This window comes from Patella vulgata, chromosome 5 (genome assembly GCF_932274485.2).
Source record: "Patella vulgata chromosome 5, xgPatVulg1.2, whole genome shotgun sequence".
NCBI classification, from domain to species: Eukaryota; Metazoa; Mollusca; class Gastropoda; family Patellidae; genus Patella; species Patella vulgata.
This window is the reverse complement of record NC_065883.2, coordinates 71838168-71865921: the sequence shown is the minus strand read 5'-3', so window position 1 is coordinate 71865921 and position 27754 is coordinate 71838168. Positions and strand designations below refer to the sequence as shown.

Here is a 27754-nt window from a genome sequence, read left to right as displayed (position 1 = left end):
CGCCTATATACGTTCTCTCCAAAACCGGGGATGACTTAATGACAGACCTTATGATACAGCGCACACATGTTAACCATTCGGCCCCCCCCCCAACCAACCATCCTGCCAGGACTGAACACAGAACATCCAGTATAAGATACCAGCCCATTACCCAACATGGCTCCCCAAACACTGAACAGAAGCAACACAAAGAATGATATGATCTGTATTTTAATCTGATTGTATTGACCCAATTTTAACATTATAATTATTTATATAAAATTCTATTTTATGTTATTACATATTTACATACTATATTATTTGATTGACAAGTCTGTCTTGAAAACAAAATCATAGGTTTAAAAATAATCATAGCTAACAACATAACATCATTGTTTCTAGTTTTCAAAACATGCAACAACCTGACAAAATTTTCCGTTGTTTGTAAATAAATAACACTAAGCAATGGGTTGCCCGCTAACTGAACAGCCTTTTTTTAACAGGATAAATGGTATTCTGGCTCAGACTAATTTGGACAAATATTTCTATGCATTATAGTAGAATTCAGCTGAAAGGAGATTGATTTATGATACCATAGTGGCCAGTTCTTTTTTTTTTATCAATCATTTAATCAATTGACTGAAGCCGACTATAATTAGCCAATTAAGATCCCTGCATTATATATAGAATTAATAATTTTGTCATTAATGTTTCGTAAAAAAAAGTGGGGTGTATTGTTAAAAAACAAATCTTATTTAAAGACAACACCACTTTCCTAGTTTAATTGCTTTGTCATTTATGCTTCCAAAGAATTGTGGATATGTTTTTAAAAACTCCTAAACAACTCTTTAACTTTATCTCAAAGTAATTAAAGTGCCACTATTAGATGCAAATTGACTGATAATGGGTAGATGTATTGGCTGGACAATGTTAATGCAAGTCAGATACTGACAACTCTAAATCATCCAAATAAGAGCCCTGCCACGGGAGAGTTTATTTTCAGACGGGTTGGGCAGGTTAGAGATTCCAACATGCGGAGTTGGACACCACATGAAAATCGATTAAATGACCTCCCTAACTGCTATGATCGCTTCTACCCCTCCCCAAACCAATCTTATCTCTGTAACCCGCACGATCTCCATGCCAACCAGGCTGAAAGTAAACAACCCACTGATATTGTTTTACCCTGAGTTAAAGACAACACAGGGTTTAGTTGAAAAGGTTTTGACTAGGGGAAGGTAACTCTAACCAAGAACCCATTTATATTGGCCTGCTCCCATGCCCAGGTAAGACACCACATGGTGTTAGGGGGGAATGATACATTTCACACGTTGAAATGACCTCTACCTCAACCAGCACGAAAACAACCCATTGATATTGACCTACTCCATTTTTAGATACCTACATGTTTTTATACGTAGGTACATTATAATAAATATGATGATATTTTAGCTGTAGTATTATGACAAGAGACATTAAGTATGATCAATTCTATACAAAACACATTCCACTAGTATATATAGATTATAAACAATATTTTACAATATTTACATAGTTTTCAAATTATTACACACAATTTCTTTCATAAACTATATTTTGACAGCGTTAATAGCTTACTAACTAGCACAAATTTAAAGCGAACATTTCTTCAACTCCTGGCTTGGTATCTTTCAAAGTACATTATATCAAAGATGCATTATGTAAGAGTTAGATAAAGAAGTGTCAGCTCTTGCTATAATAGTTCAAAAATTGATAATGAAAAAGGAATATATTGAAAGTTTTATTTAAATTATTTTGAAAATTGTTTGAAAATGTAGCGAAGATTGTTTATCTTAGCAATGGTACTTGACAATCAAGATGTAGTCTTGATTGTCCATTTTATCGTTAAAGTTTTAAATCTTGACGGTGTTCTAATCCATTAAAATCTCGGCCATCCTCATTATTATTATCATTTAGGGTTTTATGAACAGATAATGCTAAACTTAGAAAGATATCAAGTCTCCCACATCAACTTTCATCACATCCAGAAGTCATTTATATTATTGTTTTATGAGATGAAATAAATGGTGAGAACTCATTATTGTTTTATTTTTATGAGAATTAATTATAATAGCACTATATTTTATATTTTAAACATCCAACATTTAACAAATATTTAAAAAGTTCAAACAAATAATGTCAATCGCAATTTAGATAATTATCTGAAATTAAAAAACACTTATCACATGCTATTTGTTAAATTTGGAAAATAAACAGAAAATCGAACGTCCTAATTTCATTGATGAATTATCCATAAATTACTTGTACTTTCAAATTGAAATCAAGACGGAAGATACAATCATATCAAATATGCATAATTACAATTCTTTCTATCAAATTTCAATCAAATTTGAAACATATTTATCAAATTTGAAACATATTTATCAAATTTGAAACATATTTATCAAATTTAAAAACATTTTGATCAAATTTTAATCATTTCTATCAAATTTCAATCATTTCTATCAAATTTCAATCATATCAAAGCATCTCAATCAAATTTGAAGCATTTCAATCAAATTTGAATCATTTCAATCATAATTTCAGTCATATCAAACAATTTTAAATAAATTTCAATCATTTCTACCAAATTTCAATCAAGATTAATCAGAATTATATGAAGATACACTTAATAAAAACATATTTATTCCTCCTAATGACTTTCTACTATTATTAACTACATTTGGCAATTGTAAAGTAAAAATTGAACAGTCTTAGTATTTCTGCTTCTGGTGCTTCAGTGATATAAACTTTCTGACACTATCAAAAAAAACCCTAATCCAATATTTCAGCTTATGGTGCTTCAGTGATATCAACTTTCAGACACTTATCAAAAAAAAAAAAATCCAACGACTTGTAATATTTCAAATATTAACTAAGTTACTTGATCATCACCAGCCCAGAAGAATCGAGTTTAGTTTTGCCCAACCGGCAGTGAACTACTCTCCGTATCCCCAGTGGTATCTTCCATTCTACATCATCACTAACCTCTGGGTCAACAATCAAATTATCTGCCCCTGATACTTCTATTTTTATCGACCAATCAAGTGGGCGAAGGGAAGTAACTCGCATTTTATTGTAACTAAGATATGGTGAACTTAAACAATCGCACTAAGACTGGTATGCAAAATGTTTTTTGATAGGTTCGAAGAATCAAGCTAATATCAAGGGCAGATAATTTGAATTCGTGAAAACCCTGTTGATGGATCCAGCAGGGGTTAGTGGTGTTGAACAGAACGATACCATTGGGGTTATTGAGAATGACAGTGAATCAGTACCTGACATTTTGAACTTTGTTCCAGACAGAAAAAACAACGATTCTGTGCCAGAGTAAATGACAGGCACCAGAGGAATTATGTCTCTTCTTGTATTAGTGTTTAATGTCTGCTTCCACCGAGGACAATATCGCAGACAAATTGTCTTTTTTTCATTATCTTTCCAGTGGGAGAAAACCGGAGTAAACCCAAGTCACATAAGCTCACATCTGGTATCGAAACCACGACCATTAGCCAGAGGTGACCAGACAGCCTAGAGCTCGAAGCGTGACACTCTAAACACTAGGTCATCCCAACCCCCTCCATATTATGCCTGAAAATGTCTTCAATAAGTCCCTTCATTCCAGGCCTGGTCATCACCAATTCTCAGGTTACAAATTTCTGAGATTATACAACAGGAAAGAAATTGGAGGTGTAAAGTGGTCTTTGCCTTCTTGATAGAAAGGGACTTGATGATCCACAGCCTGAACTGAAAACTCCATTGGTCTACAAACTTGACTAATGATCATCTAGTCTTGTTTTACCACAAGGGCAGAGAGTATTGTTATACTATTCGACCAAAAACAATCTTTACATCTTAAACATTTAGGTCTACGCACTTCATTCCGTATGAAGTCGAATATACAATTGTCATTCATGATTAAATCACAAACAACCATAGGTTTAGAAAGCGGTTTTGTTACAAAATGGCAAAAAAATAATATCATTATATTCTTGAACAACAAAGAAATCTTATAAATGATAAGAAAAAATTTTCTAAAGGTAGTTACAAGTTACAATACACTAGAGGCTCAATACAGGTCGTATAGTTTGAATATTGTGGGTTCACTGATTTCATCTATATCAAGGTTAAATCGTGTTCTGAAATTGGACATGGACCACTAAATACAATTTATCAGCAGCTGATCTGCTGTCATGCCTGAGAAACCCTCTGAATAAAAATTCAACAGAATGAGCGTTACAATGTACCAAGAACCAAGAATAACTTCATCAAGCCATCTTGGAATTGTGTCGTCATATCAAAAATCGTAGTGTTTCAATCCATGCCCAATTGTCCAAGGAACAACCATTGCAATTTTCATGTCGATTGGACTTGAATTTGCAGAACCATAGGCTTTTTTCAAAGAGCGTTGCCCCTATGAAGAACAGAGAGAGAGAAATGGGGTTTAACATCCACTTGACACAAACTAGGTCATTTCGGGACTAACATATGGTTCAATTTTATTTCAATAATTCGCTGTGGGGGAAAACCGGGGGACCCGGAAAAAACCCATGAGGATGTACAGACGACTCTACTCCTTGGCATATACAAGCGGGGAATCGAAACTACACCACTTGACTCAATGACAGACCTTATGATCTAACACACACGCGTTAAACAATCGACCACCCCCTCCTAGGGATAACAAGATGCGTGGCGATTGGGGTCCAGATCCTGGTCCAAAAATCAAATATTGTCATCAAGGTGTGCCATTTCCATAACATCAGTGAGGAGCCCCCACCCCCGCTACCACTTTCCATCCCAATTTATCAAAATGGAGAACCCCCACATGGAACCATACAACCCCAATACTAAACTAAAACCAGTCTCCTAGTCAACTTCAAATCTATCTAGCATAAACTACAAAAAAAAAAAATTCTTCACAACATGACCTGAAAATTTTAGTCAAAGACATACATCAATTACAACATTTAGAATAGAAACTTATTTCAAAATACGGACTTTGTCCAATCTAATTAAAAACTGAGATTAATTTTTTTTTAAAAGTTTTTGTTTTACAAAATATCCGAGAGATGAAACCAATTACATTTACACACACAATCATTCTTTCATCGTATTTCTCTTCCGTACTTTGTATCATTAAACTCTAAGAATATCAATTAAAATCCTCAAACAATTATTTCATCATGCCTGACTTTTGATAAACAAATCCGAACCTAAGTGGATAAAATTTGCCAAGTCCAAGTTTCTTCAAATTTTTATTGTTTTTTTTCTTTTTAAAGGAGTGAATATATCAAAAATGTTGTGAGATTTTTTAAACTTTTAGCGTTTTTTTTATTTTTGAATGAATATATTAAAAATGGAGAAATTTTGACTGATATCCTCAGAGTGTACTTCCACATTTAATTTTTTATTATTTTTTTTTTTAAAATAAGACTATAATAGATGAGGCGCTAGATAGGTTTATAAAGTAGGGTTGTCACATATTTTTTTCTAAATCTGTGAGTAGCACTTAAAACCATGACGCCATCCTGAAACAGACGAGAATAAATAATAAATGAAAATGAAATGAAATGGGGTTTATCGTCCTACTGTTCTGCTCCGACTGGGCTAATAAAGACAGGCATATATGCCATACAGTGTGCTATGAGGGAAATTTTTGCCCAGGCAGTGGCAAAATGGCCTACTCTTATATCGAATTCCAACTGCCAAGGGATGTTTTACGACCAAGCCAATGTATACAGAGGACCTCGGTTTTTTGTCCTGCACCACTGACAAGGGGTAATTACGTCAGAAAATCCCAATTAACTTTCTCGAACATGCGACCTCCAGGCTAGTGAGCCAGCGTCTTACCCCCTTAGCCACCGTGGATCCCATGTAATATATAAAGAGGTGTTGTAAAATGACTGAATAAAAATGGGTCTAATGCCCTATTTGTCTGCTCCGACTGGGTTAATGGAGATGAAACTTTCACCACACAGTGAGCTATGAGGGAATTTTGCTCGGACTGCCTACTCTTTATCTCGAATTCCAACAGTCAAAGGTTCTTTAACGTGCACGCCAACATTTACACAGGACCTCAATTCTTCCGCCCATCCGGAATGTAATGATTCTATCAATGCATTTAATTACCATTAGGCAATACATTGAACTTACCTCTATAGACAAGGCCTATCTGTGTAACTTACCTCTATAGACAAGGCCTATTTTTACCTTTTTAGACAAGAACTATCTGTTTAACTTACCTTTATAGACAAGGCATACAAATGATTCAACATGACATGATTAGGCTCTGGTAATAAAGATGGCTCCACCTGAAAAAAAAAAATAACAGAAAATAACAGCAAACACTTAAAGAACTCCAGCCATTACAATCTTTCAAGAGGAACTCTCGGTCAATATTGGGAGCTATCTCAAAACCATCTGATTAGCAAGCCAGCGCCTTACTCACTGAGCCAACACTCAATAACAAACAATGACTGACAGAGACGGCATCTTAATTGGCCATTTAAATTCAAATTCAAATTGTGTGAAAATATACATAAAGTGAGAGCTAATTTTGTCTATTGTGGTACATTTTGTGGCTTAAGATGGACTCTCTAGATCACCGGATGGCTTAGGTATTGAATGGATAAGACAACAAGGAGGAGACTGCCGATAAGAGGACCGATAATCTAGATGGATACTGTCTTTAATGAGAATGATTTGTAGTAATTGAGGTGGTAACTTACGTGTGCTGGTGTGTCTTTATTGAGAGAGAGAGAGAGAAATGGGGTTTAACGTCCACTCGACACAAACTAGGTCATTTCAGCACTAACATATGGTTTAATTTTATTTACATAATTCGTTTGCGCGTTGGGGTCTTTAGCAGTGGGAGGAAACCGGAGGACCCGGAGAAAACCCACGAGGTTGGACAGGCAACCCTACTCCTTGCCACGTACAACCGGGGATTCAAAACCACGCCAGTCGACTCAATGACAGACTTTATGATACAGCGCGCGCACGCTAACCATTCAGCCATCCAACCCCCCTGTCTTTATTGAGAATGATTTGAACTGGTACTTGAGGTGGTAAGTGTGTTTTTTTAGAATGATTTGTACCAGTACTTAAAATAGTAACTTACGTGTGCTGGTGTGTCTTTATTGAGAATGACTTATAGTAATTGAGGTGGTAAGTATCGTTATTGAGAATGATTTGTACCAGTACTTAAAATAGTAACTTACGTGTGCTGGTGTATCTTTATTGAGAATGATTTGTAGTAATTGAGGTGGTAAGAATGGAGGACCAGTATGTTTTCCACCAGTTTGTTTTACGGGTATTATCTGTGAGTAATCACCAGGAGGGGAACCGCCTTCATTTGATTCTGAAAGGAAAGACACAACATTCATAATGAAATTGGATTTAATGTCCTGGTTTTCTGTTCCAACCTGGCCTCGAGTTCACAAAGCATTCTCAGACTTAAGTTAAGAATTTACTCAAAATTGTTCTCAATTATTTTAGCCCTTTATAAAATTTTTGTTGCTTTAATGTATCAAATACATCAATAAGAAACTATGTGCAAAGTTTTGTGTTTCTGGATGAAAGATATTCCTTATAAACTGTGATTGAAAATTGAGTAAATTCTCAACTTAAGTCTGAGAATGCTTTGTGAACTTGGGGCCTGGACTAATAAAGTCAGGCATGCACCACGCAGTATGCTATGAGATGATTTTGCCTGGACACCGGCACTGCAGCTTACACTTATTTCAAATTCAAACTGTCAAGGTTTCTTTTATGTCCGTGCCAATGTGTACACAGGCCCTCCGTTTTTCATTCCATTCGAATTCAAACACTGCTTCTTGCCAGGCCTCCGTCCTGCACCAATGACAAGGAGAAACCAAACAGGAAAATCCTGAGGTACTTTCTCGACCACCACTGCAATCAAACCAACTGAGCCACCATGGCTCCCTCTCACTTGCTAAAGTACAATACAGTCAGTGTTTCTAATTTGTCATTGAAAGTTGGTAGCCAACCAGACCCGATGGTAGACGCAATTCATACAATGAATTATTTCAATCTTGAATAGACGATTAAAAATTAGTGAACTGTAAGCTGAGAAGCATAGATAGCAACACTACTTGTCAGCTGATACAGGTACTTGTGAATGCGACATCAATCTTTCAACGCGCCATGGTGTGACTGTGATTGAACGAAAACGTCGTTGATTTTGTAAGGTACATGTACATGTATTGCTGACAATGGACGAGATTGATTTTAAAAAAACGTGAGTGCAGTGTAATGTATCCTGCCATAACTACACTGCTAGTGTTATATTTTTGCCATGATTGTTAACTACTAATCACGTCGATATCACCTTACATTTCGAGAAACAACTGCTACTATAAGCTTGAATGAAGCTTGGGAACCACTAATGAATTAATTCTTAATCTTACTATTGTAATCCCTATTGCAATATGTCTTTATCTTGCAACTTTTTGAATGCGTGCTGTACATGTAATGACAGAGATAGAGACAGAAATGGGTTTTAACGTCAACACGACACAAGCCCCCGCCTCTCGATTTATAAATAGAGATACAAATACAGTGTTTAACTCTAGTTCATTAGACTTACCTTGTTTTTTACTAGAATGGGTGTTCCTGCTATCGATAGCAAGTGCTTCAAAAACTTCAAAATCTGTATTTCTAACTCGTACAATATTATTTTCAGTACCTAATTGATTACTTTTTGTTGGCTGAAAGTGAACAAAGGAAGGTTCATGCAATTAATTAATCAAATTGCTCAAATATAAAACATAAAGATAGGTTGCCAGCCCACGAAACATACGCCCACAGCAGCTAAATCCTCCGGGCAGTCAACAAGAGTTGTCGCATATTTTTAATTTTCGGTAATGAAACATTTATAATACACTAAAATCTGATTATAAATTTAAAGTCAATCGGATATTAACTTTGGCCTCTAGAGCGTCCACAAGATTTTTCAAAGTGATCAAGGGACATAACTCTGGCAGTAAATATCAGAAATCACTAAAAATCAATAGGATTCTTCGTCTCATGACCTTAAACACTGTGTATAAATTTAAAGTCAATCGGATATTAACTTTGACCTCTAGAGCGTCCACAAGATTTTCTGAAGTGATCAAGGGCCATAACTTTGGCCGTAATTATTAGAAATCGCGGAAAATCAATAGGCTTCTTTGTCTCATGACCTTAAACACTGTGCATAAATTTAAAGTCAATCGGATATTAACTTTGGCCTCTAGAGCGTCCACAAGATTTTTCAAAGTGATCAAGGGCCATAACTCTGGCAGTAATTATCGGAAATTGCTGAAAATCAATAGGATTCTTCGTCTCAAGACCTTAAATACTGTGTATAAATTTAAAGTCAATCGGATATTAACTTTAGCCTCTAGAGCGTCCACAAGCAATTGTGGACGCCGGACCGACGACAATATACGACCACATTTAAATGTGAGCGTATAAAAAAGTGAAGCAACTCCTGAAATAAAATGTGCGTCCCACAAAATAAAATGGGGTTTAATGTCCCACTTTTATGCACCAATTGGGTTAATGAAGACAGGAAGGAAATTTTGCCCAGGCAGCAACAACACAGTCTACTCTTATTTCAAATTCGAAAAGTCTTGGGTTATTTAATGTCCACACCAAGGTGTGAAATGCAATGAAATGTTCTGATCCTACTGGGCTAATGAAGACAGGCATATGCCATGCTGTGTACTATGAAGGAAATTTTGCCCAGGCAGCAACAACACAGCCTACTCTTATTTCAAAATCAAAAAGTCTTGGGTTCTTTTCTTTGCACACCAAGGTGCACTAATAAAGGTGGACTAATAAAGACGGGCATATGCCATGCCGTGTACTACAAGGGAAATTTTCCAGGACGGCAGCGCTATGGCATACTCTTATTTCAAATTCGAAAAGTCTTGGGTTATTTTATGTCCACACCAAGGTTTGAAATGAAATGTTCTGATCCTACTGGACTAATGAAGACGGGCATATGCCATGCAGTGTGCAACGAGGGAATTTTTTCCTGGATGGCGGCGCTATGGCATACTCTTATTTCGAATTTCAATTGTTAAGGGTTCTTTTACGTGCCGTCACTGCACGCCAATGAGTACACCAAACCTCGGTTTTTAATCTCATTCGAAAGACTTAGGAGATAAACACTTCCTGTTACGTATTTAGAGGGGGTTTATTGTCCATTTAACCATGCTTGAATCATTAGAACACAAGACGCGATAGCATCGAGTTGTTCTAATGGATAATTCAAGCATGGTTAAATGGACAATAAACACCCGATAAATACGTAACAGGAACGTGTTTATCGATATTGTAGCACAAATATTTGGAGATTTTCTTCGGAACTATTTAGGAAACATTTTTACACTCATTTTAAAAAGTCGTTATTTGGTCACGCACTCGCGTTCATTTTTCAAAATATTTTCAATAGATTATAGACGGCCTCTTTTGCTTACCTGCAAATTTAAAATGTTTGAGTCTCGAGTTGCTGGTAAATGAATTATGAAAGAAAATGTTATTCGGATATCGACAACAAAAAATATTTTTAACGTTGGAAGATTTTTAAAAGAATAAGAAATTAGTATTATTGCGGTATTTCGAGACGAGTGTCAACGCGATTGAAATAATTCTGCCCTGCTATCCGAGACTAAAAGAGGAGTAACTCTTGGCAACAAAAATGACTTCGCTTCGGGAGTTTCATGTAAGTTTCCAGCCTTTATTATTTTATTTTGCAGACTGTTATCACAATGTTGTATCTAGTTCTTCTTTACAAAATTGAAGTTCATACTTCCATCCTCTAAAAAAACATATAAACCATAACAATGATGTCTAGTCTAAGATGCCAGTGGTTGCTATGTAGCTGTTTTGACGTGTTGTCAACAAATGACAATTTTGGCAATCAGCTGCTATATTCGACTCCCTCATTGTATTCTCAAGCGATTCCTTGTGACTAATGACTTATTAGGTAGATCATGTAAGTCAGACTTTGAAAGCATGATTTTTAAAAAAAAAATCCACCACCTGATTAATAAAAATTGGTGAGTGAAGCTCGCCTACCAAAAAAGAAAACATAGGCCTACTGACACTGTTACTGCCTAGTTACGAATATATTTGGATACCAGAAAACGGTTTTATTTAATTTATGACTGATTTTCTACTGTTTTATGTATTTCAGAAATGTTATTTCATAAAAGATGATGTTTGAAAATGGTGTGATAGTCATGTGTGCAGAATTCCTTAAAGATATTTGCCAATAAAGATTTGAGTTGAGGAAGATCATTGAGCACAAAAATGAAAAAAAGTACACTGTTATATTTATACGCAGTAATTTGCCTTGATAATTTAGAGGGGGTTTATTGTCCATTCGACCACACTTTTCGACCAATCAGAATCGAGGAAATTTCTAATTTGTGCTACAATATACGTTGTCCCCTGCCTACATCACTGACAAGGGGGAACCACGCCTGAATATCCCGATGAACTTTCTCAGGTCAATGCAGGGATCGAACATGGAACCTCCAGTGTAGCAAGCTAACATCCTACTCACTGAGACACGTGGCTCCCATACCCAGGTGTATACAGGACCTAAGCTTTTCGTCCCATCCTCCATCTTGCACAACTGACAAGATGAAACCACTTGAAAAATCTTGAGAAACTTTCATGGCCAATACCGAGGGCAAACCTGTATCTCCTGTACATGTATCGTAAACTACTTAAGGTAATTAATAACATGCATGCTTTTAAATTTCCATTGCTCAACAATGTATCGTATAGGAGAGAGAAAAATTGGGTTTAATGTCCACTCAACACACTGGGTTATTTCGGGAATTTTAATAATACACTTGGGTGTAGGGTTCTTTAGCAGTGGGAAGAAACTAGAGGACCTGGAGAAAACCCACGAGGTTATGCAGGAGACCCTACTCCCTTGTCATGTATAAGTGTGGGATCTAAACCACACCAATTGAGTCATTGTCAGACCTTGGGCTCTAAACCACACCCCTGGACTCAATGACAGACCTTAGGATTTAAAATAAGCCACTTGACTCAATGACTGACCTTGGGATCTAAAACAACACCACTGGACTCAATGACAGACCTTGGGTTCTAAAACAACACCACTTGACTGAATGAAAGATCAAGGGATCTAAACCAAACCACTTGACTCAATGAAGGACCTTGGGATCTAAACCAAACCACGCCTTTAGACTCAATGATAGACCTTATGATCCAAAGAGCAAATGTTAGACCATTATCCATACCCCTGTATACTGTAGAATAGGGAGATAGAGTTTAACGTCCACTCATCGCAAACTACAGCGCGAACGAGCTAACCATTCGCCCATCCAACCAAACCTAAAAAGGACATAAAAATTGTAATAGTTGGGCGGGATTAATAAGAATTGCTTACCTCACTAGGATCTTTCACCCAATTACCATCTATATAAAATTTATATTCATGTTCACCTTCAGGTAAATCTACTATAGTATAAAAATCACCCTGACTGAAATATCAAAAATATTCATTTAAATCATTTATCAGTTGTCTTTAGGACAGAATATACTGTTACTACTTTATTAATTTCTGTCATTTTCCAAAATTCTATCCGGAATATCACTCTTAATTTTGTTAAATTTTAACTGGCAGGCTATTGCTATTCAGAAGATCGGTTGCATTATACATGTACATGTATCTTTCTTGTAAATATTTTTATTTTTTTGAGTGCATTATTACAGGAAAGGGGCTGTACGCTTACAATTGACAGGTTTGTTTTAGCGTTGTGTTTTTAATATAATAAAAAGAGAGAGGAATGTAGTTGAACGTCCACTAAACACAAACTAGGTCATTTTTGGACTAACATTGTACTGTTTTATTTAAATAATAGAAAATACATGAGGTTGGGCTCGAAACCACACCCCTTTACTCAAGGATAGATCTTAAGATCTAAGACACACATGTTAGACCACTCCACCAACCCATTCTAATATCATAAAAGGGAAATAATTAAATAAACGGTACACTGCATGTACATGTATTTCAGTAAGATAATATGACAGCTGAACAGTAAGCGTACAAGTATTGAAACATCATGAATAAAACCTTCCAGTATTAGGGGAGAGAGAAAGAGAAATAGGTTTTAACGTCCACTAGACACAGACTAGGTCATTTGGGGACTAACATATGGTTTAATTTTATTTCAATAATTCGCTAGGGCGTAGGGGTCTTTAGCAGTGGGAGGAAACCGGATGACCCGGAGAAAACCCACGAGGTTGTCACGTACAACCAGGGATTCAAAACCACGCCAGTTGACTCAATGAAAGGCCTTATGATACAGCGCGCACGTGCTAACCATTCGGCCATCCACCCCCCCTCTAGTATTAGACCATACATGTACAAACAAATTAATAATATTCTCAGACAATCTTACAAAAATCTGATGCGGGAATCGAGGAGGTTTTTATTTTTGTGTTTTTATTTTGTCAAACGATCACTACTGGGTTAAATGACTTTTCATAAACATCACATTTCAAGGCACTACATATACATTGTATACATGTATATTGTATCTCATCATCCTGTTACAGTTTATATAAATGTATGATTATCCAGTATCATTTATGTTTCTAATTAACATTTATGTGGGTTGTGTGCTTGATAAATGAGGCTACATCTGGTTTTATTTAATTATTCTTTAGACCTACTTCCTAAATACATACATATATAATCAAGACAATTAATGAGATTTTCTTTATTTTTCATGTTTTGAAATTAACAAAAAAAGGTCATGCATCCCTTTTTAAGCACATGATTATCTGAGAACCTGAATATTGCCTTTATTATTGTGGCCTTATAACATCATAAGGTATCTGTGATCCAGATTATTACCTTTATATAGCCTTATAATACGATAAGTTATCTTAGAACCCGGAATATTAGCTTTAAGTGGCCTTGCAGTATAAGTTATCTGAGAACCAGAATATTATCTATATGGCCTTTTAACACTATAAGTTACCTTATAATACTATAAGTTATCTGAGAACCGAATATTAGTTTTATATGACCTTATAATACTATAAGTTATCTGAGAACCAGAACATTAGTTAGCTGAGAACCAGAATATTAGTTTTATATGACCTTATAATATCATAAGGTATCTTAGAACCAGAATATTAGCTTTATATGGCCTTAAAATACTATAAGTTATCTGAGAACCAGAACATTAGTTAGCTGAGAACCAGAATATTAGTTTTATATGACCTTATAATATCATAAGGTATCTTAGAACCAGAATATTAGCTTTATATGGCCTTATAATATCATAAGGTATCTTAGAACCAGAATATTAGCTTTATATGGCCTTATAATACTATAAGTTATCTTAGAACCGGAATATTAGTTTTATATGGCCTTACAATACTATAAGTTAGAGGAGCACCAGAATATTACTTTTACATGGCCTTATATAATACTACATGTATAAGGTATCTGGGAACCAGAATATTACCTTTATATTATATGGCCTTATAATACTATAAGTTAGCTGAGCACCAGTATATTACCTTTATATGGCCTTACAATACTATAAGTTAGCTGAGAACCAGAATATTACCTTTATATGGCCTTATAATACTATAAGTTATCTTAGAACCAGAATATTAGTTTTATATGGCCTTACAATACTATAAGTTAGAATAGCACCAGAATATTACTTTTACATGGCCTTATATAATACTACATGTATAAGGTATCTGGGAACCAGAATATTACCTTTATATTATATGGCCTTATAATACTATAAGTTAGCTGAGCACCAGTATATTACCTTTATATGGCCTTACAATACTATAAGTTAGCTGAGAACCAGAATATTAGTTTTATATGGCCTTACAATACTATAAGTTAGCTGAGAACCAGAATATTAGTTTTATATGGCCTTACAATACTATAAGTATACTATAAGTTAGCTGAGAACCAGAATATTAGTTTTATATGGCCTTACAATACTATAAGTTAGCTGAGAACCAGAATATTAGTTTTATATGGCCTTACAATACTATAAGTTAGCTGAGAACCAGAATATTAGTTTTATATGGCCTTACAATACTATAAGTTAGCTGAGCACCAAAATATTACCTTTATATGACCTTACAATACTATAAGTTAGCTGAGCACCAGAATATTAGTTTTATATGGCCTTACAATACTATAAGTTAGCTGAGAACCGGAATATTAGTTTTATATGGCCTTACAATACTATAAGTTAGAGGAGCACCAGAATATTACTTTTACATGGCCTTATATAATACTACATGTATAAGTTAGCTGAGCACCAAAATATTACCTTTATATGACCTTACAATACTATAAGTTAGCTGAGCACCAGTATATTACCTTTATATGGCCTTACAATACTATAAGTTAGCTGAGAACCAGAATATTACCTTTATATGGCCTTACAATACTATAAGTTAGCTGAGCACCAGAATATTACCTTTATATGGCCTTACAATACTATAAGTTAGCTGAGAACCAGAATATTAGTTTTATATGGCCTTACAATACTATAAGTTAGCTGAGCACCAGTATATTAGTTTTATATGGCCTTACAATACTATAAGTTAGCTGAGCACCAGTACATTAGTTTTATATGGCCTTATATAATACTATAAGTTATGTTTCGAACCAGAATATTAGTTTTATATGCCCTTATATAATATTATAAGTTATCTTTCGAACCAGAATATTAGTTTTATATGGCCTTATATAATATAATACTATAAGTTATGTTTTAAACCAGTATATTAGCTTTAAGTGGCCTTACAGTATAAGTCTCTACTGGAGTGAGTTACATATGATGTATTCATTAAAATAAACGGTAAATTCAATTTCAAATAAATTCTGATCTGAGTCATTTAATTTGACTTGAGGGTACATGTACATGTATCAAATGAGCTAAAAACATCAAATGTTTGCTTGTATGAAATCGCAATTGATTGGAGCAGAATTAGTTTAATTTTATTCTATTACCGGTACATTTGCATACGCGCATGTACATATATCTCAATTTACAAAAAGACTAAAACCAGATGGCAAACACATGTGCTTCTACCTACATATAGCTTAATTGCATGAACATTTAGCTGTCTGGGCTGGGGTAATGGTAATACATGTAGGTAATGGAACCTAATCATTATGTCTTGAAGTACTGTAATGATCATATAATGAAAGAGAAAAACTAGGTCATTTTGTGACTAACATATAGTTCAATTTTATTTCAATAATTCACTTGCACGTAGGGGTCTTTAGCAGGGGGACAAAACTGACAGACCTGGAGAAAACACACAAGGTTGGACAGGCGACCAAATTCCTTGTCACGTCATATACATGAAATGAATAATGGCACATTTCAAAAGTAATGAGTAATTGAAATGGTCAATTACTTTTCAATTACATTTTATTAAAATTATCAATATTTCCAACTAAAATGGATGTACTGTACTGTACATGTGTTATCACTGTAACCCTGGTATCATTTAATCTTGTGTATTTAGCACTAATTTCTTTCACATTCATTCAATATCAAATCTTTCTTTAGAAAATTCCCAAAAATCATTTAAAATCACCCAAAATCATCTTATTTGTACTTGTGGCCAGTTTAAGGCTGACTGATTAATTTTGATAATGAGTGTCCAATTTACAAGTATTCAATTTCCTGACCACTGTTCAAAAATTATATCATTTGATGATTATACATCAATAATCAATTCGGTTTATTTTTTTAAACAGTGATCAAGAACTCAAACGCTTGTAAATTGGATACTCATTATAGAAATTGAATGGTTAGCTTTAAACTGCACACAAGTACAAATTAGATTATTTTTGGTGATTTTAAACAATTTTTACGCGTTTTTAAACGAAGATTTGATATTGAATGAATGTGAAAGAAATTAGTGCTAAACAATATTAAATGATACCCGGGTTGCAGTGTACAACACATGTACAATACATTTTGGTTGGAAATATTGATAATTAGATGATTTTAGGTGATTTCAAACGATTTTTATGAAATTTTAAAGAAAGATTTGATATTAAACGAATGTGAAAGAAATTAGAGCTAAATACACAAGATTAACTGATACCCAGGTTATAGTGTATGTATCCTTTCTTGTACATGTACATTCCCATACTCACCTTTTTACTAGGGGTATTTTTGACTTCCAATTATTGAAACTACCACAGATATACACATCTTTTCCCCCACCTTCCCATTTAAACACTGTTGGTAGTAAACGTGGGCCATGACTGTAGGTAGTCTGGGCAGTCTTAGCACCTGGAGTTATAGTACTGGCTCTCGCACGCTGAAATACATAATAATACCATACTATTAACTACAATAATATCGTTTTAGAAACAACAATAATGCCGTACTAGTAACTACAATAATATCGTTCTAGTAACTACAATACTATCGTACTAGTAACTACAATAATATCGTACTAGTTACTACAATAATATCGTACTAGTTACTACAATAATATCGTTTTAGTAACTACAATAATATCGTTCTAGTAACTACAATACTATCATACTAGTAACAACAATAATGCTGTACTAGTAACTACAATAATATCATACTAGTAACTACAATAATATCATACTAGTTACTACAATAATATTGTACTAGTATCTACAATAATATCGTACTAGTTACTACAAAAACATAGTACTAGTAACAACAATAGTATGATCCATGTACTAGTAACTATAACAATTCGGAAATATGTAATTGTGCAACTCTGATTTTTATAATGAAGTTCTGATGTTTTAAACTTTAAATCTCTTCCCTGTGAATGAAAAGAATCACTCTCTTTGTAACTCTAATTATTGTCCAAATATCCCACAAGGTTGGACAGATGACCCTACTCCTTGTCTGCAGTGTAACAAACTATAGTGACTGTATACCTACCGCCAGTAAGTATTCTAGTATTATATGTTTATGTATATCTCCTCTTACTGGTTTTGAAACTCACCTCATCTTCATGATGCATATTCGTGTCCAGAATATTATATTAAAGGCACTTTAACACACTTTCTTAAACTTTAAAATCGTTTTAATTGTTCTACAATATTTATAAATTAATTACTGGCACCAATTTATGAAATATGGTCAATCTATACAACACAACAATAATTCCATTTGAAACAAACTGAAATACTGATACAGTGTACATTTCCGTATCCGTACATAGAAACTACACAATCCATTTCCTATGAGTACATCCTTTAAGACAGTTTACATCAGAGGCAATTATTGAAACAGCAGGAACCCAACTAGTAACATACATGCATCATTCATAGCCAACACAAGTTATTGCAGATTTCACTAGGTGATACATGTACCACAAAAATATACAATGATGTTCTTGTAACACAAAATCCTTTCATTATGGTCGTAATTTAGTATACAAAATACATTTCTTTAAATGGCATCTAGAAGTACGTGTATGGTTAACTGTTCACAACAAAACACAACATATATACTACTTGTCTGTTATTTAATAATGACCTTTCGTAACACATACAGGTCACAGTTTCAAGTTAAATATACATGTATCTATCAACTAACAGATAGCTTTAACATAATTAACTAACTGAAAATTAAATTTTAAAGATCACTAATTAGCTGCTAATTATCGTCCTTAAAACTAGAAACAGGTGAATTCTCCAGCAGTCCCTACATCTACTGGTAGGTCCACTGTTAAACTGTATTTGTGTGCTTTATTTGAAATATTTGAAGTCTTGTGACAACACTAAGACAGAAAGAAAACAAACGATATATTTTAAGTCTAAGTCAGCTATCATTAGAAATAGTCAAGAATACATGTTATTGTGTAATGTCTATGTGAAAAGTTTCGAGCTAAATATACATCTAATCTTTCGTGAAGATGGGAAGACATGTGACTTCCTGATCATTATCCTCTTAAAACTTTCGTTCTTTTATAAGACTGTACGATTTTACTCTTTACTTTAACTTTAAAGAGAAATTTGGCTCAGACATTTTATGGTGTGCCCTAGGTTTAAAACCATGTTTATTTTGTCTTAAATATTGGATATCAGAAGCCCATCTTTTCCCGGTAAGACCACAACATCAATGTTGACTTAAATTGACAAATAATTTCGTGTTTTCAATGTCGAAGACTTTGGATGATATTGGGTTAGCTACTTTAAACGTTCTTCCTTTTGCAGGTCAGTCCAATTTTACACTGGACTTTAAAGATACATTTGCCCTGGGTTTGAAACAATTTAATGAGAATTTCTATTTTTTCTTTTTCTTTTATCAAAGGTGCTGAGAAACTACACTTTTAATACATCATAGACATACCATTGATAAAATATTTAATCGAATCAAAATCAGATGTTATTTTCATTTATTGACCTTAATTAGACAACCAATCAAATGGCTCAACAATCAAAGGTTTTCAACAGATTTTGTTGAATTTGTTTGTATCCCAGATTCTGATTAGTAGGTTGATCTGGAATCAACCAATCACAAGCTGCACATTACATGTACTTATACAGTGTACTAAAAAACATGCTACATGCTATATAATGACATGAATCTTGGCCAAGATGAAGTGGAGTAAACAATCGAAAAATAAATTGAAACAAAATACTAACATAATTTTAATTAAACTGTGCAATCTGTAAACAAATGTTGTCTTGACTTCCACATATAAAATGAAATGAACTGGGGTTTAACGTCCTACTGTTCTGCTCCGACTGGGATAATGAACACGGGCATATGCCATACAGTGTGCTACTGTACGAGAGAAATTTGGCCCGGGCAGCAGCACTGTGGCCTACTCTTATATCGAATTCCAACTGCCAAGGGATCTTTTACGTGCAAACCAATGTATACACAGGACCTCATTTTACGTCCCATCCGAACGACTAGACAGCTGTCCTTGTCGGGCCCTTCTTCCTGCACCACTGACAAGGGGAAAACATGTTGGAAAATCAACGATGAACTTTCTCGGCCAATGCAGGGATCAACTTCCACATATAAGATAAGATACATTGTACTCTACATGTACATGTATATATTGTATATAACACATGTAGATAGAGTTTCTGCACTCCCTTGATTTTTTGCAGTTGCACTGTACTTCATAATCTTATTGCTCAACAAATGTCAAACCCACATGGGCTATTTTCATAAAATAACTGTAAAGACCAATTTTGAAATGTAATTATGAATTTTTAATGAAATTTTTACTGTATTCCATAGGTTTATAGCTAAAGAAAAAGTATATGCAATATCCAAGCTGGGCCCTTATTCACGAAAACTTAAACTAAGATACAATCGAAATAGAAATACTGCAATTCGATTGGCCGACCAATATGCAAATTGGATATATGCAAATTGATTTTACTGGTCAGCCAATCGAATTGCAGTATTTCTTAAAATTTCGATTGTATCTTAGTTTAAGTTTTCGTGAATAAGCGCCCTGGACTCTTAAAAATGACCAAACATTGTACAACAACCAAACTAAATGGAAAAGTCATAAATTCAATGTCATTAATTTGACTCCAGTTCTCTAAATAAATGTTTGAATACCATGTAGAAACCATAACAGAGCCAAATTGCAATATAATGTTGACAAAATACCTGTTGTTTTGTCTAGCCTGAAACAATTTACCATTAATTAATGGTAAAAACATACTTTGACTGTATGCCCGAATTCACATTGCATAGACAGAAATGTTATTTAAAGAATGCTATGCTAACCTTATATATCGGGGGGGGGGGGGGGGGGGTGTGGATGGCTGAATGGTTAGCCTGCGCGCGCTGTATCATACAGTCTGTCATTGAGTCGACTGGCATGGTTTCGAATCCCCAGTTGTACGTGACAAGGAGTAGGGTCGCCTGTCCAACCTCGTGGGTTTTCTCCGGGTCCTCCAGTTTCCTCCCACTGCTAAAGAACCCTACGCGCAAGCGAATTATTGAAATAAAATTAAACCATATGTTAGTCTCGAAATGACCTAGTTTGTGACGAGTGGACATTAAACCCCATTTCTCTCTCTCTCTCACCTTATATATCCTGGTTCTCCAAAAGAAAATTCCATCAGTCAGTTTTTTATGATTTGGAACATACAAACAGAAGAGACATCAAATTTATGCAACAACCATGTACAGTCCAACTTCATTGTTTGGCCTCTCTTACAAAGCATAAACGGAAAAGACAAATTGTTCTCAAATTTTGGCAAAAACAATATTTGATACAACATGTATAGTTGATTGCTATTTCTTCTTTAAATGGCTAATAGTAGAATTTACTCAACTCTACAGGGACGTCTAACTGGAAAGCACTGTAATTATTACTGACCTTCAAATTTTAAATGGAGACTTTCAAGTTCAAAGTTGGGAATGAGCAGTATTACCATGTAACGGACTGGGCATTTTATATCACATATTGGGTATTCCATGTCTTTTCTATTACTGGTACATGTACATTTTTGTGACATATACCGTGACTCAGACATGTAATACTATAAATAGACCCTATAGAGTGTTTCCCACACCCCAAAATGTATCTGCATGGGGCCGAGATCCAATCTGGATACGACTCAACGATATAAATTATTATTTTCAGGCCAGAATTCAATTAACAATATTTTAGAAACATTTACCAGTAAAAAGACAATTTACTACAAAAGCATAATTCTAAGCAAGATGAAATTAAGTAAGCGTATATACATGTATGGGAGAGAGGGAGAGAGAGAGAGAGAGAGAGAGAGAAAGAGAGAGAGAAAGAGAGAAATGGGGTTTAAGTCCACTCGACACAAACTAGGCCATTTCGGGACTACAAAAGGTTTTTTAAATTTTATTTCAATAATTCGCTTGTGCGTAGGGGTCTTTAGCAGTGGGAGGAAACCGCAGGACCCGGAGAAAACCCACAAGGTTGGACAGGCAACCCTACTCCTTGTCACGTACAACAGGGGGCGTATATATCGATAACCCATAACGATATAAATATTGGGAGTTTTTTTTGCCTTGTCTGTTCAATGCCAGTGAGGGTTTTAGTTTTTGGTCAAGAATTGGTCTCTATCTATATGCTACTTATCTTGTTGTTCTTGTTCGAATAAAGCCTAAGGCTTCAACAATTCATGTATGAATTAAGTCATATTACGCGGCGTCGATCATTAGCTTAATGGCGCATGCTTTGTTTACATATCCATAAGATGTTACTGGTTCGGGTAGAATAGTGCCTTTTACTCATTTTACATACTCATTTACACTAAATAGCAAATAATTTTTACCTACATATACTTGAAACACCTTCATTTTTCTAATGCTTAAAAAATATGTTCTAGAATTTAATTTGCAGAAGGAAAAAAGTTAATATTTTGGGCTCATTAGGCTGCATCTCTGTCATCCCTAGCAGACTAGCAAATATTCACTTCTGATCAGTATGTTTATGTTCATTCAATTTAAACAGTTTGTCACGAAAACATCCTTTTCAGAAATTCTTGTAATTATAAATTTTCACTTGGCTGAACGACAATAAAGAGTATTGTCAAGTGTCTTATTTATTTTAAATAACATGTATTGTCCCTTTAAATCACTTGACTTAAAAAAGAAACAATGAACTACGCACAAACACAAACATCCTTCACCTTTAAAAGGACATCATCTAACTCTACATGTACACATGTGTATATTGTTGGGGTTTTTTAATAATTGTAGGAAACTCAAATAACTACATGCATACAAACAGAAATCCAATAAACTTTTTTGTATTTTACAAACAAAACAATAACTCTATTTTAAGCTACATTTACCATATAGTAAAAAAAATTAAAGAAAATCGAACAGAATTTGACTATGCAATGAAGAAAGCCTACTATACTTGAGTTTTACATGAATAAACAGCCAAATAGAAATCATTGTAAATATACCAGTACATGTAGGACTACATGTAATGCCTTTTACATACATGTAACAATTTCAAAAGAAAAGAAAACAGAAGAATACAGGAGATCAATAAGTTTTTGTTTGGACTTGAGGGGCTATCTTTATAGTTATCTGTTTATTGCTCGAGATAAAATTGCCTGTAGCCTTTCTCTTCTCTAAAGGTCATCAAAGTATTGAGTACAGAGACAGCAAGTTATAATACATTGTAAATGAAATGAAATGAAATGTAACCTTCTACTGTTCTGCGCTACGGCGTACTCTTATATAAAATTCCAACTGCCTAGGGATCTTTTATGTGCAAGCCAATATGTACATGGGATCTTGTTTTGTTTTTTGTCCCAGCTGAATGACTAGACAGCTGTCCTTGTTAGGCCCCCCCCCACCCCGTCCAGCACCATTGACAAGGGGAACTAAACTGTACGCCAGAAAATCCTGACGAACTTTGTCTGCCAACACCAGGATCGAACCTGCGACCTAGAGGCTAGCAAGTCGGCGTCTTAGCTAACCACCAGGCCCGTACTGAGAGAGAGAGAGAGAGTGAGAGGAGAGAGAGAAAGAGAGAGGTACAAGCTCAGGATCAAGACCTTACCATTTGACTCAATAACAGAGAGAGAGAGAGAGAAATGGGGTTTAACGTCCACTCGTCCACAAACTAGGTCATTTCAGGACTAACACATGGTTCAATTTTATTTCAATAATTCGCTTGCGCGTAGGGGTCTTTAGCAGTGGGGGGAAACCTGAGGACCCGCAGAAAACCCACGAAGTTGGACAGGCGACCCTACTCCTTGTCACGTACAACCAGAGAATCGAAACCCCGCCAGTTGACTCAATGACAGACTGTATGATACAGCGCGCGCATGCTAACCATTTGGCCATCCAACCCGCCGACTCAATAACAGACCTTCTAGTGTAAAGCATAGAAGTTACATGTAGACCACTTGATCATGACCACCACAATGCACATACAGACATGTACATGTTACCATACAAAACTTGAAAAGATTGTTGTCAATAAAATAATACCCAGTGAAGAATAAGGCACACAACACAGACAAATTCAGGCTGTGTCATACACAATCCCTCTAGTGACTCATCTGTCATTTTGTCAGTCACAGATTTGTCTTTATTATGTGTTTTTAATGATCCTGTAATACATGAACATGTCCTTCACAAAGTTCAAAATGTCAGGTTCAGTTGTGTCAAGCATTTTGTCAAGTAAAACTAACATAATTATATCTAGGCCAGTGTAGGTCAGGGGCCTGTTTCACGAAATTTTAACTAAGATAAAATCCAAATTTTAGTAATTTGATTGGATAATATTAAATTCATTTTAGTGCTTAGCCAATTAAAATTGAAGTATCTACTAAAATTTTGGATTTTATCTTTAGTTAAGATTTCGAGAGAAACAGGGCTCTGACCATAAACCTTATAAAACATACATTATGCAAGAGCTAAATCTGCCTATTGCAGGTCCTTCTTTAGGCCTGAAATGTTATATAAACTATTAATTAGACATTTGTTAAGATGAAAAGATCTTAATCAACTCTTGATGCCATTTTGTGTCGGATTTTCACGGGATTTGAATATGATCGGCAGCTCAATGCTCATTGATGATTAAATCCAAAAATGGGTAAGAGAGAGAGAAAAATGGGGTTTAACGTCAACTTGACACAAAGCAGGTCATTTTGGGACTAACATATTGTTCAATTTTATTTCAATAAAAATCGCCTGAGTGTAGGGTCTTTAGTAGTGGGAGGAAACCGGCAACACTACTCCTTCTCGAATCGAAACCACGCCAGATCCCATTTCTCTCTCTCTCACTTAGTCAACTAGTGTATTTTAGAGACCAATAGGTTTAACCTTGGACACATGAACTTTGGGACTAACATATTATACAATATTATTTCAATAATATGCTTGGAAGTTGGGGTTTTTAGCAGTGGAAGGAAACCAATTGAGGACCTGGACAAACCCCAAAAGGTCACCCTACTCATTGGCATGTACAATGTACAAGTGTGGAAACAATATCGGATTATCTGGAAAGCACCGTGGAGTATTTTAAAATGCTGCACAGAAAAAATTAATATGGTCTCCTTGTTTTATAGATGCCCCAAGTAATGAACTAGATTTTGGACAATCTCAAACAATGATGGCAGTACACAAAGGCTCTGTTATTATGTAAGAGCCAAATCTGTCTTTATTCTGGCTTCAAATGTTATACAAATTATTACGTGTATTTAGACATTTATTCACACGATAAGACTATAATCAACTCTCTAGAGCATCGTCAAGGCTGGAAATAAGGCACCTGTCACAGACAATGTCAGGCACAAATTCAGGCTTTGTCAGGCACTAAACCTCTGGTGCCTGTCATTTTGTCCGGCACTGGTTTGTCTTTGTTATTGATATTATTAATATATGTCCGGCACTAAGATGAAAATGTCAGCTACTATTTCATTAGTGCCAGACATTTTGTCGGGTACATCTAAAACCGTTATTTCCAGGCCAGACCATCGGGTGACCGTAATTCCAAAATTTAACCATAAAATGGAGAATTGAGGTTTGTCTCTGTTGTCAAGTACCATTGCTACGATAATAAACAATGTAAACAGTCAAAACTTTGCCCAAAATAATGTTATTTGAATGAAATTTTCAATACATGTACATGTATATTCATTGTTCATTATCTACTTTTGAACAGCAAGAACAACCATCTCTTTATCTACATGTAAATCTTACATGCATACATGTCCATGGGACTCTAGAAGTCACAGTTTTTATCCGATCTTCACGAAACTTAAAATATATGTTTATATCCAAAAGATTTTGTTTCCTTTCGATATGCATATCGAACCTTAACTTGATTATGTCCCCTGATTATTAAAATAAATCACATTTTTCAATGCATCATTAACAGTTTTGGATACATGTAGATCTAGTCTTAATTACTGGTATGTCTAAAATACAAATAGTGATAACTGCTTCTTTAAATTAAGTCTTACATGTGTAACCTTGTATATATTGACATAACTTACTTGTACCGGGTAGACTCCATAAATAGATTTAAATTGTGAATGGAGATTAAAATCATTCAAGGTAAGTAAATGTTGGTCATAACTCTTGCAATAACAAAACATTGCATGTACATGTACATGTAATATCATTAACCAACTAACAAGATAAAGATCTGGAGAAGGAAATATGTAATTTTAGCTTTAAAATATAGTTACAAAAACAACCTGTAGGCATCCAATATCCCAATTATCTGAGTAAAAAAATATTCTATTTTAGATTTTGTGGTTATTTATATCTCACTTAAGCTTTGAAGCCTTTATTTACACTATAGCTCGTATGACTGGACACTGTCTAAATTGGATAAGATTACACTGACACTTTCAAAACAAAACAAATACTTCATGACCTCAAAGATACATGACCTTGAACTCAGTGTAATGACTAGGTCAGGCACATGTACTCCCAAATCAAGCTGCAGTAGCAAAATAACAAAAATCTAGAGGAAGATTTACACATGGCGCATGTTATAACGGAAATTGACCTAATAATATTTATATAGAAGTTCTGGTCAAAAATCACAGTCTGCTTCATCAACAAATATTAAATTAAAAACAAAAATACTATTTTTTATTCATTTTTTACCGTGATAATTTTTAAAGCAATCAATAATAAGTAAAATACACGGGTCAGCAACAACGTGTCTCAACTTGGAATATTTCAGCTGAGCTAAGCAATTCAATACAACAATGTAATACAAATAATCGAACTCTTTACAGAGTAGAGTGGCAAATACACATTCTTACGTTTTATTTCGCAACAAATAATGATCATTACCTTATAGACACAGGGGTCATACATATTTCCATCGTCGACAGGCATTGACGTACTGTCGTGTCGGCCCGCTACCAGAGTCGGTGCCGTCTCGTCGCCCGAGGTGTGGCGATTTTTGGCCGAACTGCTATTCCCCATGGCTGATAATCGGGTTAACTTTTTCGGGAAGCGGTGAGATCAAAGGGAATGGACGATATCACAGATTTCACAATTGTCTTGATGAGAAATTAGGTCACACAAATTCACATCGAAGCTAACGAACAGTTTGTTTTCGATGACTACACTGCGAACACATAAAATGATATGCCACGGGAGTTGTTGACATAAAACTAAAAAGTCTGGTCGAAAATACACAATTTAGCACAACCTCGGTTTTACCCTTTTTTTGACCTCTAGGGGTCAATACTTCCCAGTAATAATCTTTGATATAGTTTTAAATAGGAAAGAAACAGCAGATTATTTTGGTCATTTTTCCACCAGAGCTGTCAAAGTATCCAAATTTATCGGTTGAAGGTTGAAGAAAACAGCATGATTGATAAACAAATATGGTGGATCATGTGCTATCGTCGTGCAATGCATTCTGGGTAGGAAAGCAGACAGCTTGCTTCCCAGGGCAATGACATAGAACCGACGTAATTTGGATTAATGAAAATTCAAACATACTCTACGATTTAATGCAAATTCAGACTACCGGTTCTCTAGTATTTGATACTTAATAAATTTTGGGCATTGGGCCCTTGTTTTTTTGGGCGAGGCGCTGTAGCTTCATTTTCTGGATATTATAGATTAAATTGTGTTCGGGCCAAAATGATTTAGATTATTGGCCTATAGTCTATAGGCTATAGATCCCAGGGCCAGACTATGCCCGGTTCCATAGAACTAGA

General features: G+C 34.9%; 1 protein-coding gene across 2 annotated transcripts; it reads right to left on the bottom strand.

Moving 5' to 3' along the window:
• Positions 1-194: 194 nt before the first annotated feature.
• On the bottom strand, positions 195-27444 carry LOC126820549 (5'-AMP-activated protein kinase subunit beta-1). 2 transcript variants are annotated; one of them, XM_050548572.2, is made up of 7 exons: positions 26874-27444; positions 17240-17406; positions 12458-12551; positions 8627-8747; positions 7239-7378; positions 6261-6329; positions 195-5546 (listed from the first exon to the last, which is right to left on the bottom strand). In XM_050548572.2, exons 1-7 carry the CDS (start codon positions 27006-27008, stop codon positions 5469-5471), a joined length of 804 nt encoding a protein of 267 aa, XP_050404529.1. In that variant the 5' UTR covers positions 27009-27444; the 3' UTR covers positions 195-5468. The 2 variants fall into 2 exon arrangements, with proteins under 2 accessions (XP_050404529.1, XP_050404530.1); XM_050548573.2 differs by lacking the exon at positions 26874-27444 and adding an exon at positions 18079-18869.
• Positions 27445-27754: the final 310 nt, after the last annotated feature.

Excerpts from the sequence above, each read along its gene's own strand:
- LOC126820549 (XM_050548572.2), bottom strand. The coding sequence starts at position 27,008 with ATGGGGAATAGCAGTTCGGCCAAAAATCGCCACACCTCGGGCGACGAG. Across the intron at positions 8,748-12,457 it reads GGGTGAAAGATCCTAGTGAG|CCAACAAAAAGTAATCAATT; the intron begins GTAAGCAATTCT and ends GTTCACTTTCAG. Across the intron at positions 6,330-7,238 it reads ATAAAGATACACCAGCACAC|GTGGAGCCATCTTTATTACC; the intron begins GTAAGTTACTAT and ends TTTTTTTTTCAG.